General features: G+C 54.9%; 9 protein-coding genes across 9 annotated transcripts; 3 read left to right on the top strand and 6 right to left on the bottom strand.

Annotated features, from left to right (window-relative positions):
* Window positions 1-24: 24 nt before the first annotated feature.
* KL911_001250 (uncharacterized protein) lies at window positions 25-1,395 on the bottom strand (the record flags this gene model as incomplete). The annotated part of the gene is made up of 1 exon (XM_043196188.1): window positions 25-1,395. One exon carries the CDS (start codon window positions 1,393-1,395, stop codon window positions 25-27), a length of 1,371 nt encoding a protein of 456 aa, XP_043055823.1.
* A 244-nt stretch (window positions 1,396-1,639) lies between these two features.
* KL911_001249 (uncharacterized protein) lies at window positions 1,640-2,269 on the bottom strand (the record flags this gene model as incomplete). Its single annotated transcript, XM_043196186.1, has 2 exons — window positions 1,640-1,778; window positions 1,860-2,269. 2 exons carry the CDS (start codon window positions 2,267-2,269, stop codon window positions 1,640-1,642), a joined length of 549 nt encoding a protein of 182 aa, XP_043055822.1.
* A 57-nt stretch (window positions 2,270-2,326) lies between these two features.
* On the top strand, window positions 2,327-3,133 carry KL911_001248 (uncharacterized protein; the record flags this gene model as incomplete). The annotated part of the gene is made up of 1 exon (XM_043196185.1): window positions 2,327-3,133. The coding sequence occupies one exon, from the start codon at window positions 2,327-2,329 to the stop codon at window positions 3,131-3,133; it is 807 nt and encodes a 268-aa protein (XP_043055821.1).
* Window positions 3,134-3,204: 71 nt separating this feature from the next.
* Window positions 3,205-3,567, bottom strand: KL911_001247 (uncharacterized protein; the record flags this gene model as incomplete). The annotated part of the gene is made up of 1 exon (XM_043196184.1): window positions 3,205-3,567. One exon carries the CDS (start codon window positions 3,565-3,567, stop codon window positions 3,205-3,207), a length of 363 nt encoding a protein of 120 aa, XP_043055820.1.
* A 101-nt stretch (window positions 3,568-3,668) lies between these two features.
* On the top strand, window positions 3,669-9,098 carry KL911_001246 (uncharacterized protein; the record flags this gene model as incomplete). Its single annotated transcript, XM_043196183.1, has 1 exon — window positions 3,669-9,098. The coding sequence occupies one exon, from the start codon at window positions 3,669-3,671 to the stop codon at window positions 9,096-9,098; it is 5,430 nt and encodes a 1,809-aa protein (XP_043055819.1).
* A 252-nt stretch (window positions 9,099-9,350) lies between these two features.
* KL911_001245 (uncharacterized protein) lies at window positions 9,351-12,026 on the top strand (the record flags this gene model as incomplete). Its single annotated transcript, XM_043196182.1, has 1 exon — window positions 9,351-12,026. The coding sequence occupies one exon, from the start codon at window positions 9,351-9,353 to the stop codon at window positions 12,024-12,026; it is 2,676 nt and encodes an 891-aa protein (XP_043055818.1).
* Window positions 12,027-12,068: 42 nt separating this feature from the next.
* Window positions 12,069-13,217, bottom strand: KL911_001244 (uncharacterized protein; the record flags this gene model as incomplete). The annotated part of the gene is made up of 1 exon (XM_043196181.1): window positions 12,069-13,217. One exon carries the CDS (start codon window positions 13,215-13,217, stop codon window positions 12,069-12,071), a length of 1,149 nt encoding a protein of 382 aa, XP_043055817.1.
* Window positions 13,218-13,288: 71 nt separating this feature from the next.
* On the bottom strand, window positions 13,289-14,755 carry KL911_001243 (uncharacterized protein; the record flags this gene model as incomplete). Its single annotated transcript, XM_043196180.1, has 1 exon — window positions 13,289-14,755. One exon carries the CDS (start codon window positions 14,753-14,755, stop codon window positions 13,289-13,291), a length of 1,467 nt encoding a protein of 488 aa, XP_043055816.1.
* A 130-nt stretch (window positions 14,756-14,885) lies between these two features.
* Window positions 14,886-15,635, bottom strand: KL911_001242 (uncharacterized protein; the record flags this gene model as incomplete). Its single annotated transcript, XM_043196179.1, has 1 exon — window positions 14,886-15,635. One exon carries the CDS (start codon window positions 15,633-15,635, stop codon window positions 14,886-14,888), a length of 750 nt encoding a protein of 249 aa, XP_043055815.1.
* Window positions 15,636-15,782: the final 147 nt, after the last annotated feature.

Below are 15,782 nucleotides of genomic sequence, written 5' to 3'. Positions count from 1 at the left end.
GGTCGTCACGAGAAAGGGCAGACGCTAATCATCCGGAGCGACGTTCGACCGTGTTCTGGTAATCGACAAACTATTTCTTGGCGTCACTTTTAGCGGCACCGGAGGCGCGCTCGGCTGCTTGCCGAAACTGTTCAGATTGAACCCGTCGAAGTCGGCCGCTGCTGGAGGCGGCACAGGACTGTAGTTCACCAATGGCGGCGTGGACTGCGTGTTGTCTGTGGAGCCAAGGCCGCGCGAGAGCAACGGTCGGCCAGGACTCTCTGTGCCAGAGCGACATACCTGCTGAGTCTGCGAGCTCAAGGTCTGCAGAGACGCGGCGGTGGACCTGCGGCGATTGAGCGCTATCGACCCGAACCGCTTTATAAACGAGTCCGTCGCCATGTCCACCGAGTTCTTCGGCCCCGCAAGCGCGATATCCCGTGTAGCTCCTTTAATAGTGAATAACTTGACGTCTGTGCCGTCCCAGATTCCAATCGGCGAAAGAGAGTGTACCTCCATCGTGGACGACTTGCTGTTGAACGTGCTCCATGTTCCGAACCCCCAGTCGGCACCGACCTTCTTGAACGCCGAGATTGAATCCTCCAGAACAGATTTCGACTTGCACACCTCCAGCTGGTTGTAGATCAGACACCACAGTACAGAGGTGTACCATCCGAGCGACAGATTGGACCACGTGAACCTGAGCGGCTCAAACTTGGTCTTCGCCGGGTTGTACTCGCTTGGGAGCTTGAGCGTGGTGACGAACTCTGCCATTTTGGCTGCGTGGATCTGCTTGATGATGGACGCGGCGTCTGCGCTGGTGGTCGTCACGTTGGCCTCGAGGTGCCGTATAATGTCGAGCAAGACGGTCGTCGACTTGAGTCCCGTCCACGTGAGCTCCAGCGGTGCGTTCAGTGGCAGCTTGGCCTTGGCCCTGAATGACATACCCACGGGCAATTTGGGCCGGATCAGGCTGTCGTCTGTTGGGCCTCTATAGAACGGGTCGACCTCGCTCGTTTCTGCGTTCAGCGTCGGCGACGGCGAGCTCGTCCCGTTCGCCGGCGTCTTTTCGTCCGGGACGTCGCTAGTGTCCGAAACCTTGCGGATCGAAACAATCACGTTTTCGAAAATAGACTTATTTTTCAGCAGCACATAGAACCAGATCGCGCAGTCGTTCGGGTTTCTGGTCACCACGTGACACAGACTGCGCATCAGCAGCGCAAGCAGGTCGAGATTGACGTCCTGCTGGCTCAGAAACTCGACAGACGAGAATTTGGCGATCAGCTGTGTCACGGCGGAGCAGGTCGAGTACGACATCTGGAGCGTCGGCGGCTGGGCTGCGGCCAGGTCCCGCGACGAGGGACGTCTATTAGTAGTGGGGACAGAATTAGATGCAGCGGGCATCTGCGGGACCATGTTGTATATCCACTCTATCATGGTAGGGACGAGGATCAGCGGACAGTCTGTCTGGAGAATCGCACACGTCTGGGTCACCAGGAAGTCTCTATAGGTGGTGGGCGAGCCAGACAGACGGAAATGTTGCGGGAGCGAGGCGTAGTATTGTTTGTCGAACTGCGTGACCAGCTGCGAGCTGATGATGGTATCGCAGGAGAGGAAGAGCACCAGATACGAGCACGTTCGCACGTAATTCCGGTGTTTTTCAGACGACTTGTAGACGAAGACCTCGTACAGTAACGCCACCAGCAGCTTGACGCCGTACTGCGTTGCGAGCCGTGTGCGGAATGTTTTGTTGCACTGATAAAATTCCCAGACCAGCATCACGATCTCCGTCATCCAGTCTTCAAGACTGGAAGACGCGGCCAGAAACTTCCCCTTGATGAGGTACGAGAGACCAGAAGCGTTGGCTGCAGCACCAGAACTGGCGTCCATCAGCCGGAAAAGCGGCCTGACCAGGCCCTCTTCCAGAAACTCTAGCTCCTGCTCCTTGTGCAGCCGGCCGCAGTAGTACCGCACCAGGTTCGCGGGCGTGTCTATCAGAATGCCCTGTTTGTGCAGAAAGTCCTGGTCCATCTTGGGCAGCGGGTACACAATCATCTGCGTGAACAGCTGCATCGCGCTCGTGACCATCAAAATACGCACCTCTTTCTGCGCCGCGATCTCCAAATCCAGCCCCGTGTTGTACTCGTTCGGATCCTTCGTGGACCGACATACCAGGTTCAGCAGCGACGAGATCAGCGTGAGCATCCGCAGTCTGGGCACCGCCGTCACCAGCACCGTCAGGTACCGGCTTCCGAGCGGTACCACGTTCGAGACCTGTCTGTAGAGACATTGCGAGCAGAGGACCAGCAATAGACGCAGAATCTCGAGTCTGTTGGAGTCTAGAGTCATGTCTGGGTGCTTGAGCTTGCCTGCGAGTCCAATTCCAGGCTCCCAGATCGAGAACTCGATGGAATTCGGCCGGCTTTGTTTGTCCACCGCCGCGACGGTGAAGCCGGTGGTAAATAGCAGATTGACCGCTTGCAGCACCAGCAGGGCGCCCAGCGGAAGCGAGCCGCTCTGCGACTCGTCCACGGCGGGCTTCGTCGAGAGATTGTCGATCATTTTGTCGTGGCTGACCAGCACGTCGACCAATCCGTTGGTGGTCTCTGCGCTGGACAGATCTGTCGAGCACAGCGAGTCGAACCCGATGGTGGCGGCCGTGGACCCGTTGGAGCTGCCAGAGGCCTGTGTGTGCGGGTCAACGGTGTTGTTGAGGGACCAGAAAAGCGTTTTTTCTGCAGATGCGAGCTCTGCCTTCTCGTACAGATACGGCAGCAGCCTGGTGAGCAGCCGTGCGCAGTTAAGCGCCTCTGACTTGTTGAAGGTGCCGGATTCGGCCTGTCTCGCAAGACTGACGAGCCGTGTGGCGGTGAGCCGGATCAGCAAGAAGAAATTGCGGGGGTTGGTGTCTCTCAGAAGCACAATGTTGGCGGGCGAGAAGGCAGCAAAGACGTCGTTGACGCTGCGCGGCAGCGTCCAGAAGGAGGCCCAGATCGCATCAGAAGCGGCTATGTGGCTGAGAGGGTCTGCGAGACGGAACAGACGCTCTGCCAGGGCCGGTTTTGCATCTTTAGGGTCCATGGCCGCAATTGGCGTGCAAATAATTCTGGTAGGAAAATTGCAGAAAATACAGAAAAATGCATTAAATCGTTAGATATTGGTAGACAGGAAAATCAGGCACCAGATCGGGGTGGTGGTGCGGATTTGGTCATTGCGCTCGGTCAGTCAGAACTCCTCGTTGAACACTAGCGGGCCGTACTTCTTCTCGTAGTCCTGCGTCTCCTCAAACGTCCGCTTGGTGCCCCTGTCCAGCTCGCTCTCCCAGTCGGCAAGCGACGAGACAGTCGATCCGCGGTAGTCCAGCGCCGGAGGCCCGTCCGCCAGGTGGTCTGGCAGCGGCACTCTGCGGATCTGGGGCGCGGTAGCCTCATCTCCCTTGGTGCCTGTGCTGGCTGCGCTGGCGTCGCCCTGCATGTACCCGTCGCTGACGCTCTTGCGAATGCGCATGCCCAGGGTCTGCAGCTGGCGCGTGAGCGGGTCGACCGGCTGGATGTCTCTGTTAAAACTCACTCTTTTGCAAGACTCCATACCTAGATGTAATTTCCAAATGGAGAAAAATAGTTATTGATCTTGCGCTCCGACGTAAATGCACGACCCAGAAACTTTTCTTCATCCGTCCTCTCTTCGCGATGCCTGAATGGAGCCCGTTGTCGTGCTTCCAGTACGGAAGAATCGTCGAGTCGTTTCTGCCGCTCAAGGAGCTGGACAAAAGCGACCCCGATTACAAGGCCATTGCCCAGAACTTTGTCAACGTCCAGCCTGGAGATCAGGTGTACCTTTTCGAGCAGGAAGAAGGCGGCGAATGGGTCCGCGGATACGTCGTCTCGCTGCCGACGCCGTCCGATTTCCTTGCGGCGGGCGCCACGCTGGACAGACTGCCGGAAAACCGCGTTTCTGTCGCCGTGCTGCCCAGATCTTGCGTGGAAGTCGTGAAAGAGATCCCATATAGCAAAACCTACGTTCTGAGCCCAGACTCGCTGCCTCCGTTGCCGCCTGAGTCGCAGGGCCTCACAGACTCGTTTTTGGACGAGATTGTCTTCTCGCTGCGCTCGATTGCCGTCTACATCTTCGCCGTTTACTCCATGAACCACTACTCTCTGTTCCAAAAATTAAAAGACATATACACCGAGCTGAACGACATTCGGCTGCAGTTTCTGCACGACCTGCTCACAAGGGAGGAGAAGATGCTCGCTCAGAAACAGGTCGCGGTGCTCGTGAACCGGATCTCCAAGCTGCTGGCCCCGGTAGTTTCGAACGACGTCGGTGGCTACCTGGCTATTTCGTCCAGAGACGAAAAAACGGGCGAGCTTTTCAGGGCCAGCAAAAATCCAGAAAAAATGATCAACCTCGCGAGGGTCGCACAGAACCAGCTGTTCTCGGCCCTGGCGTCGAACTTCCCCGTCAGCAACGCAGACGTCTCCTTTGTGCCCGAAAAATGCCCCAAGTTGCAGCCGGCGCTGCCGTCGCACATTCTCGTGGATTTCAAGTCTGTCTCTGGCTCCTCGAACGTCGTCCCGAAGGGCTACGACGGGATCACCGCATACATGTACCTGCGCAGCACCAAGAAGATCATCACGGAGGCATTCAGCATCACGATCCGGCCCCACGAGAGCTTCGAGCTGGAAAGCATCTCTGCTGCTCTGTTTAAAAATATTTCGGCCAGCGAGGTGGAAAATACCAGAGTGTACCTGGTGGCCGTTTTGACCGAAAACATCAGGCTCGCGGAGGGCACACTACCCTCGATCCGCAAAGGGATTGGCGCAGGCGTCGCCAACATCACGCGAATTTTTAGCGGGAAGCAGGGCCACCTGACTGCGGGCCAAGCACACCAGTTCACCATCAAATTGTTTGGCTCGTACACTTCGCGAAACTCCCAGCAGCCGAGTATCAAGCCGGGAATGAGCCCGCTTACGGCCGTGGCGTCGCTGATGGAAAACAACGGCTGGGGAGAGCTCGTGGACCGAATTATTGCTGGCTCCAGCAAAGGCGTTGCCGTCAACCCAAGAGCAGAGCAGATCACTCTCTCCATCAAGGAGCTCAAGAACAACAAGCTGCTGGACTCCATAGACGAGAGAACCTCTGCCATTGCGCCGATCCGGCCAATGCTGTACAGTCCGCTGGAGCCGGACTACAGCAGATCGTATTTGACGGTCAGCAAATGCGATCTGGTGACGGGTTTGGACAAGGAGAAGAGCTTTGTCACCGTGGAGGTCAAGTCGCCGACACAGGGGCTGCGGTTTAGCAAGGGCACGAACGAGGACCCGCGCAAGGTGTGGCAGTTCCTGACAGTGTCGCCGGACGAGCACATTGGCGAGACCATCCAGATATTTAATATTGACGAGAACGCTTTCATTGAGAACGAGTACCTGCTATTTACCGTCTATCTAAACGGTAACTCGCTTGGCGAGGGACGGTACCATCTGCGGTCCAGGCACCAGATCCACGAGACCAAGAAGGGCGCCCAGGTGGAGATTTACGGCAAGGGTAGCAGCCAGGTGGCCGCGGTGGCTTTTGACCTGCAGTACGTGGGAAAGAAGTACAACGCCGACCCGGCGGTGGCCACCGTCTTGGACTGGAAAAAGTTCTACAACGCCGACCTCGAAGGCAACTACGGCTCGCTGATCCAGGTGCTCGCGAAGGCGGGCAAGGTGGAGCTGGGGACAGCGGTGAAATTCTTCCCAGAGCTGCTGCGCACGTTTCTGGAGATTTTCAACGAGTCACGTGCCAAGAAGCTGCTGTCGCTGGAGATCGCCGCTTTCGAGAGCGTTGTGCGTCTGCTCGACGTGGCCATTGCGCGCCAGGACCACTACAGCTACGTTTTTGCGGACTTTTTGGAGAAAAACAAGAACCTGCCTACTGTCGGCGAGCAGCTGCTGCATTTAATGGCGTCCTACTTTTCGCAGGTCGACACCGACTGGAACTCGACGGGCCGCGCGCTGTGCCGCACGTCGTACCTCGTGCTGAAACTGGCGGCTGCGTGTCACGTCAACACGGCCGCGTTCTCCAGCGTCGGCACGTTCTTTGCCAACTCGGCCGCCAAGCTGCTAGCCGTCAAGCAGGATTCACTTCTGCCCGACCAGCTGCTGATCGCTGAGTCGCTGGAGCTGTGGCTCGACGTGCTGCGCGACTTCTACGACGACGCGCTCGTGCTCAAGATGGCGGCCAAGTGGGTCGACGCGATCGGGCTGCAGGGCCTCGGTGCAGCAGACGACGCGCCGTCCAAGAAAAAAAGCCACGAGCACCGCATGATCGTGAGCAAGCTGCTGTTTATTCGCCGGCTGCTGAACTCCTGGCTCATCCACACCTCCTCCATCGAAACCCGCGATGCGCTGATGGCCAGCGCGCTCAAATGGGCGCTCGAGGTGGTGCTGAGCGAGCAGATCGACATCGACGCCATCCGGCTCGCGCTCGGGATCGTGCTGGCGTGCGACACCGCGTGCTTCGGCGAAGACCGCCTTTTCCACGACGACAGCAAACAGGCGTACGTGACGGCTGCGCGGCTGCTGCCCGTGCTGGGCGAGACGTTCCGCAGATGTCTTGTGCACTGCCAGAAAAACAGCTACCTCAAGCCGCGCAGAACGTTCACGCAGCTGTTTCCCGTGGCGTACCCGTTCCCGGAGCACACAATCGACTCGGCCGTGAACAGCGAGTCCTTCTGCGAGGTGCTGATCGAGCTGGCCGTGCTGATCGCGATCCACGCCAAGATCGGGAGGGCCAACGCCGACGCCATGAGCCGGTACCTGGTGACGAAGACCACGTCGCCCGCGTACGAGGTGCTGAACGGACTGCTGGGCGCGCCCGGCAGCGTGCTGGACTCGCCCACAAAGCCGTTCGAGACGATCCGCTGGGTGGTTTCCGCCATGTCGGCGAACTACTACCCGGCAGGCAAGTGGCTTTCGCTGCGCGCGCTCATCACAGAGGGCATCCTGTCGCTGACCGAGTTTGTGTATCCGATGGCGATCCGGATCCTTCCGCCGCCGGGCGAGGTCGACCGGTTCGACGTGCGCGTCTGGCACAAGTATCTCGTGGCGATCATGAGGTGTGCTACCGCGCAGACGTCGTCGCTAGAGCATCTGCACGATATGCCGCGCAAGTGCTGCTACCAGCTGGAGGGCGACATCCGGCCGCGCGCTGCGGGCCTTGTGCAGTCCGTGTGGAACAGCCTGGGCGCGCGGTGTGCTGAGAAAACGGCGCAGCGGTTTGCACTTGAGAAATGCGGCGGGTTCCAGACACTCTTTATTGCTGACGAAAAATATACCGTCGTAGGCGACGTGCTGCTGCTGTGTTTCCAGCGCAACACGACGTGCGTGGACGTCGGTGTCAAGATCCTGTGGTCGATGGTGGTCGACGAGTGGCTGAACAAGCACAGTCTGGAGGAGTTGCGGCGACTGTGCATCGTTTCGATCTACGAAATTTTCCACGCCGAAATGAGCTACTCTCCGGGCCCGGAGGAAATCGTGGGTTTCATCAGCCATCTTGCCAACTCGGTCAGGCTGGGTTCCGCAGACGAGGCACACAGACCAGTCATGGGCCTCATCGAGGAGCTGTCGGCGTATCTCGAGAATCTGAACGAGCTGCAGAAAATCCCAAAGGACAGCGAGTTCGACGACGACAGAATGTACTACAAGCTGAAGCTGTCGCAGTACCTCGCCAACGTGGACCGTCCCGAGGTGTTCCAGTCGTTTGTGAACGACCTGTACCAGTCGAACCTCGAACGCGGCCACCACGTGCAGGCTGCTCTGTCGCTCGGACTTTTGGCCGACACGTACTCCTGGGACCCGGAAACAGAGCTGGCGGCGTGCGAGCGGCCGCCGTTCCCGGCACAGACCGCGTTCCTGCGCAAGGAGCAGCTCTACAAGATGATCGCGGCCAACTTCGTCCGCGGCAAGCGCCTCGAACAGGCCGTCGACGTGTACCAGGAGCTGCTGCGCGCGTACCTGGCGCACAACTTCGATCTGCGCGGGCTGAGCTACTGCCACGGCGAGCTCGCCAAAATATACAAGGCATTGGAGACCGTCGACCGTGTCGAGTCGAGCTACTTCCGCATCGAGTACGTAGGCGCCGGCTTCCCCGACACGCTGCGCAACAAGCAGTATATCTACGAGGGTCTCGCGTTTGAGCACATCACCTCGATGATCCAACGACTGCTGCGGCTGCATCCAGGAGCGCACCTCATAAACAGCGAGGAGGAGCTGCAAAAGCTCAAGGAAAGCGAACCAACAGGAAAACACGTCCATGTCAAGAGCGTGGTTCCGTACAAGGACATGAGCGGCGACAAGCTGTCGCTGCGCACGAAACAGTACGTGGACAACAAGGACCTGCGCCTGTTCCAGGCAACACGCCGACTCGCCGGCTCGAGCGGTATCCAGGACCTGTGGACTGAGGAGGTGACGTACGAGACGTATGCGCCGTTCCCGGCGCTGATGAACCGGTCCGAAATCAAAACCACGACGGTGACAAAACTGTCACCCGTGGAGAACGCGCTGAGGTCGCTGAGCGCCCGGAACGAGAGCCTGGAAGACCTGGAGCACACGCTGCTGCAGGCGGTCAAAAGGACCGAGGACTACTCGCAGCTGTCGCAGTCTGCCATTTTCGGCGAGCTGTCGCGGGTGCTGGCAGGAACAGTCGACTCGCCTGTGAACGGCGGGGCGGGCCAGTACAGGGTGTTCTTCGACAAGACGGAGAAAGACGGCGCAGAACAGGCTGTGGAGGCCAAGTTCGAGCAGCTCGTGCAAAACCTGTACCGGCTGCTCAAAGTCCATGCGCTGCTCGTGCCAGACTCGCTGATGGAGAGCCACAAGAGCCTAGTGGAGCTGTTTGGCACCAATTTTGCGCCGGAAATCGGTAATTTGCATCTCAGCGTGGCCGAGCTGATGGATGTGGACAAGATCAGAGAGACGCCTGAGAACGTGACGCTTGACGAGTCCGCCGGCTCGCTCCACCTCACCACCACCAACACCAGCAGCAACGCATCCGTGCGCTCTAACTCGTCGGAACCCAGGTTTTCCCAGAGCCTGGTCTCAGCGGGAGGGCGTCTGTACACAAAAGCAATGATTTAGCACGATCTGGATCTTCACCATTCCCACAACAGGCACTGAGGCACATATGCACGAAATCGTCATAGCTGGTTTTCCGCCTTGTTCGAGAACAATATTTTTTTTTCTGGTTCTCGTTTCATTTTTAGAATTTTCTACACTCTACGGAACTGGAATTAGGTAATAGGTCGTGACGATGCTAATTGAACGTAGCATTGTGTCAAACAACTTCCCTATATATGTACACGCTCCCCCTGTTGTGATCCTGGGTCTCAAATGTCAAGATTTCGCGCCAGCACCATGGAATCTGACAACCTGAGACGCTTGGAGCATGCACTGGTCAAGTTCCGCTCGTACAAGCGGAACAACACTTTCAAAACGAACATCCTGCGTCTATCGCTCCTTCCCTTTCTCAGAAGCACCAGTGCGCCCTGGTCGGCCCACCGTCTCGACGCGGTGGACAAAGCGTCCAGAACCGAGTTCCTGGAGCTCGCCGTCGTGCTTCTGAGCTGGTGGAAGGAGCTTCTGACAGCAGTCAAGGAGCTACATCAGATGACGTCTATCGACAGAAACTGCTATTTAGAGGCGATTTCCAGAATCGTCGGGCGCCAGGAGTGGCTGGAGATCTCCAAAGAACCCAACTCTGAAATTTACAAACAGCACAACACACAGCTACTTGAGACGTTCGAGTTCTGCATAGCAAGGCTCGATGTCAAGAATATCAACCTGCCCATCAACGCTTTTGTCGGCAAGATCTTTGCCCACGCCTTTGTGAAGCTGCCTGACCTTTCCCGCGGCATCCTGTTCCTGCTCAACTCCAGGGTTAAAAATTTCAAGGAGTACTACGACCTGGTGATTCGAGAAAAATCGCCTCACCAGTGTGTTCCGGGCCGCGATAAAAATTACTTCAAGGAGGTGATAAATGCCACTCTGGCATATTTCCCGCAACACCTGCATCCGCTTATCAAGTCTGCCGAGCAACCCCGTCAAACCAGGTACAAGCTGGAAAACAAGGTTCTCAACTCGATAACGCCGCCATCCGCAAAAATCACAGGAATCAGCGACCCGCGCGGGCTTTGGTGCACCAGATGGTCGTCCCTCGAGAACGTCGACTTGTTCTGCTCGTTTTTCCGCCACTATCTCACACTTGTCTCATTCTACGTGCAGCAGACTAATTCGCTCTCCGCTCAGCAGGTTTACGCCCTTCCAGGCTTCGCATATCTGATCACTCACATTTTCGAAATTGTCGATTACCAGATCTTCCAAGCCGCACAGCGCACAGGCAATCAGCCCACAGAGTCGCAGGTCGACAAGTTGCTGAAGCTGCTGCGCGACTTCCTCGCCAACGCACGCCACGAGTTCGAGCCTAGTCTCAGGAACGGTGTTCTAGAGTGCTTCGATACCGTATTCAAGCTTGTTTTCTACAAGACGACCATTTTCCAAACAGAGAGAATAGACCTCTGTTTCGACATATGGGTCCGCTTCGTGAGAAGCATAGACGAGACAAACTCGTATGCCGTCCAGGACCTAGATTGGAAGTTCTGGACCGATACAATTTTCAAGATGCTCAACTCGGAGTTCATCAACGGTGAACTCAAGGCGCTCTCTGTTTTGTATCAGATATGGGACTATCTTCCATCTAGCAAGCCACCGCAGGCGGATTGGGTGTCAGATCCTAGCGATACACTGAAATACAACATCATCTTGTGTCTCACAGGTTCGGAGAACTGGTCCAAGTTCTTTGGTCACTACCTGCCCTTGGTGAGATGCTACTACATCACTTTGATGGTGTGGAAAGTTTTGGGTTTGGCGTCCTTACATCTGAGTGCCGAGGGCAGCTTTGCCGATGTAATGACAGGAAAGAAAGTCCAGGCGATCATACAGACGCGTCTGGATCAGAGTTACAGTTGCTCAGAAAAGCTTCCAGTGGTTCCTACTGACCCGCTTCTGAACAAGAAACTGGCTATTGTGAGCGCAGGACTTAGAGACGATCCGTCAAAAAGAGACGTTGTCAGGTCGCATCCTTACGAAATCCTGGATGATGCAGTTTACACGTGTGCCAATCTGTCCATGGACAACTCGACGACGAGCCTTTCTTCTTCTACTTCGTATGCTTCGACAACGTCCATGACGAGCAAAAGGTCGAAGCTAGCAAGTCACTGGGTCTCGAAGTTTTTCAAGAAGAAGGACAGCGACGAGGACTCGAAACAGTCGGAGTCCCCGAAAATTCCTCCGCCAACGGCTGCGTCAGGGCAGTCGGCCTTTTCTTCTCAAAGCTCTCTCCTTCCTCCTTCGACGTCTTCGTTGACGCTATCTTCGAAGTCCTCTTCGCCAAGCATTCTTTCTTCCGCTACCACGTACAGTTCGCCTCAGTCACCACTGTCCTCAGTGGAGTTCATTGACACCAGCAGCGAGCCGGACAACAGGCAGAAGCTTCCCGTTGAGCTGTTAATGAGACCCCCTGAGCTGGGCAAACCAATCTACAAGTTCCAGCTGGTGGTCAACGAAAATAAAATTCACAATTCTCTCAAACAGTTGCAAAACTTTAATGTCACAAAGTTCAACAAAGAGGCGTCGCGGTGTTACAACACAAGACCTAAACTTCCGGGGCTTGGATTGGATGTCGCTGGTGGAAGTATCTGCAGTGATGACGATATGGACATGGATTCTCAGGACTCTAGAAGTTTGGATTTCCAGTTCAGGTCCACCATGCCTGTGGACACGGCAGAGCTCGCTCTGCAACCGCTTCCTTTCAAGGCAACCTACACGAACGCTATTTATGAGTATAACAACATTGCTCACGAGTTTGAGCAGTTTGTCAGGCAAAGACTCAACGCTGCGTCCGGAACAAGTACTCCAACAGATGCTGCACTCTATTTATTCAGCGACAGTCTTGCTGTCTCCATTCCGGTGCTGCTTTCAGAGGCTCCCGAAAAGCCCAACGCGTACTGATATACTTGCATAATATACAACAAAGATTCTGTTCGTTTAATTTCAGTGCTCGACACCTTTTAGGAGCGAGTCTAGGTTCGTCATCGTTTCGTCCTGCTTGATCGGTGGCGCTATTTTCTTGTAGTATGAGAATATAAAAGCACTCACAGCAACACAGACGACAGAGCTCACCGTCCAGCAGATGAAAACTCCAATCATAAATGAAAGCGCAGGATATTGGGCCAGGTACCACCGGAGGCCGTTGTATTTCATCACCACCTGCAATTTTGGGTTGTCTAGATATGCCTGGTTCTGGTTGAACTCCAGCACAAATTTCATGTGTCTGGAGTTTTCCAAGATGGCATTGTAGGTTGATGTTGGCCATACAAACGATTGTGCAGGCGGCTGAAGCGACAGCAGGTGAAGCTTATAAGTTGGTGAGTAATGCAGTATGTTTGCGAGCTCAGGGGGCGCCACATGTTTCTCTATTAGAAAAGGCAAAAACGAGTGGTCTTCCTGGCAATCGAGCGTGAAGTACTGTGTGTTGACAAAATAGATGCCCATACCAGGAACCACTTCGCCTCCTCCTCCGTCTGTCTGTGTATTTTTGTGGCTATTCCAGAATCTCCACGGCCCGGATGGAGAATCGACAATGGGTTTTTGTTCGTTGCAAAGGGAACGGGAGCGTGGCCACTGCCACTCGATGCTGTGCGGTCTGTTGGAACCAGAAGAAAACCGCAGCGATCTTTTGAGGTTGTCCGTTATTGGCCACAGATTGACAAACTTGGACTTCAGACTCACCTGTTCCAGGTTCAATTCCCACGGTCTGAGCTCCTCGTTCAGGATGGAGTCGTCGAGAACCGAAAACCTGGATCCAACAATGGTTTTCGATGGACTCAGACACTTTGTCTCGAAAGACAGATAGAACTCGTATTCCGACACCGGGTCGTTGAATAGGTTGTCGTTTTTCACTGCGGCAAGATGCACAAAGAAATCGGCCGCGTTGAATATCTGGTACGGCCCGCGCTCACGCAGCTCGTAGTTTAGCTGGAATGTCTGCTCGTAAATGGGCGTTGGAATTAAGCGGCTGTAAAAATACCAAAAGGAAACAACCGACCAGGGAAGCAAAACAAGGAAGATAGTCGCGAGCAGCACTGCTGCGTACAGCGACGCTCTAGTGAATAGCAAGGGCCACGAGAGGCGTATTATCATGCGGAATGCAATTCTATATTCAGAAACGTTAGATATATTATTACATCGACGCGTCGATGTTCGTCGGCGATCTAGTATTTGAGCGGAACCTTAAGAGTGTATGCTGCAGTGAACGGAAGGCAAACAATAAGCGCAGCGTAGTGACAAATGTACGACAATGCCAGGCAGTCGACCTGGATGTGGTCCACGTAATCAGGAGGAGTGTAAAATGCAGTCAGGTAAATGTTGGATGTAGCCGGAGGCATGCAAAAAACAACGTTCGACACAAAGTGGAGAATCGGTTCATTATAGAAGAGTCCGTCTTTGTCGACTTTGGAGTCAATCGCACATCCCACAACGGGGAGCAGCACAAGACGCACAGCAGTGACTGCCACTGGAGTTGTCCACCGCGACAGCGGAATATCTTTAATTTCCAGCCTGCCAATGGTAGCACCCAGAACAAGCAGCCCGAAAGGCACCTGTGCTGCGCCGATGTAGGATGAGATGTCCATTATGAAGGAAAGCGGGGGCAACTTGTCGGGCGCAGGACTAATATGAGCTTGATTGGTCGTAACGAAAAGGGCTTTCACCCATGGAATCATGCAGATTATTAGACTAATGACGATCGTCAGCGAGATGGGCTTTCGAAAGCTATCCACAAGCACCAAAATGAAAGATTTCGCTAGCAGCCACACGCTTTTTGATTCAGAGGGCTTCGGTTTTGGAGCAACCTGCAGATCCGCCGGGTCGTTGACCTTCACAGATCCGGTCGCGAGGTCGTCGAAACGAGAGTACTGTCGCACCATGTCGGCCATGTTTTCTGTAGGCATCTCCCTAAGAGAGGTGCCGGAACACGCGCTCACTGTTCGCCCAAGGTCAAGGCTCCTTTGCGCCGTAGACCGTGAACCTTGGCGACCGGTTCGTTTCTCCCTCAAAGAGTGCGGCCGATTCTCGTCTGTGTCGTTCTCGTCGGCTGACGAGCTGATGCTGGTCAGTGAGTTGGAACAATCAGTATGCTGGCTAGAATGCGGAGATTCAGACGTCGACACCGTCTGTTCCTCGTCGCGCGGTTTTTTGTCGCCCGCATTTTTAAGTGCGTCTCTAAAATCCCACTCGATCAACTTGTAGAGGCCACAATTGAATTGGCCTGTCACCTGAATCACCGTGTAGATGCAATTGAACGCCACGCCGCGGTCAACATCGTGAACAATCCCAGACGCCTCCAAACTTTGCAGATAGGCTATCGGCAAGTCAGAGATGTTGGGGAACATCCCCACACTGATGAGGCCTCCATACCACCGTTTGGGGCATCCGGTGACCAGGCCGGCTAAAAAACACAGCAAACCGCCTCCCAGCATGTTGAATATCCCCAAAAACGCTATGGTACCGATCTGGGCGATGTCGGAGTTGTCGATGTTGGTAACGATCTTGTTGAACAGCAGCGCAGGCATTGTCACCATGATGGCTATACTGCTGATATTCTTCGTGGTATCCACTGATAAGATGTTCTTGCGTGCCAGCCAGAACCCTACTCCAATCAAGAAGTAGATCTTGAACATGGGCTTGCAAGACAAATATATGACTTCTCCCAAGGAGATGCTAGTCATGGAGTGATAAAATAAAGAAGCCAAGAAAAATTCAAAAAAAAGGTGAAAAGTGAGATTTCGGATAAAATGTAGCCAATTCTACCTAGTTAGATCTATATGCCTTCAATTTTTCGAGCGTAGCTTCTCTCCATGGCGGCAACTTCTGCGGGATATTGTCAGGATGAAGCTCGGGATAGTTTGCAGATATGACTTTCATCAGCTCATTGTACATCAGCTGGTATGCAGTTCCTGTGAAATGGATTCCGTCACTCAGCAGCTCGGCACTGGAGAGTCCAGAGTTGATGAACACGTCGTACAGGTCCACGGTAGGAACCTCCAGTTTGCCACAGACCTCTCCCAAAGCGTCTCCGTACTGCTTCTGGAGCTCGTTGCTTCTCTTGGCCCTCGACCGTAGCTTTGCTTCGTCAGCCAATGTCTCGTCGTGTGTTCCCGGCTTGACAGCGATAACTTTTATCCCGCGCGATTGAAGCAGTCTGATCAAAGTCTCCATATTTTCTGCGTAGCGGCCGGTCGGCACGTGCTGGATGTGGTCGCCACCGACGCTCGAGTCGTTGGTGCCGAAAAATATCCACGCCAGCTTGATCTGCTCTGGAGCGGGCTTTGTGTCGTGCTCGTATTTCAGAATTTCAGGCAGAATATGCAGGGCCTGTTCGGAATTGTAGCCATCAAAGCCCCTGGTGATGACCTCGAGCTTCCGCTGGTAGTCGTTCGTCAGGGCAGCAGCAATGGAAAACTGGATCTGGCCATTGCCGGGCTCTATGATCTGCTTGGACGAGTACTGCGTGATAGAGTCGCCGAACAAGAGAAACTTGCCATACTGGTACACACTCATCAAAATGAAACTGGTCCAACGTTTATGCGCGAGCGGTATCAGCCTTTCCAGACCGGGAAAACTGAGCGGCTCAGTATGAAATTTTTGGGGCGGGAGACGAGCGAGACCTTAGGCCGGGCTTCATAACCGCTGTTTTCCGTAGCCCGA

This window comes from Ogataea haglerorum (assembly GCF_019207285.1).
Source record: "Ogataea haglerorum isolate 81-453-3 chromosome Unknown 81-453-3_NODE_3_length_672639_cov_96.912891, whole genome shotgun sequence".
Classification (NCBI taxonomy): Eukaryota; Fungi; Ascomycota; class Pichiomycetes; order Pichiales; family Pichiaceae; genus Ogataea; species Ogataea haglerorum.
The sequence above is the reverse complement of the archived record's forward strand: the minus strand, read 5'-3'. Positions and strand labels throughout refer to the sequence as shown.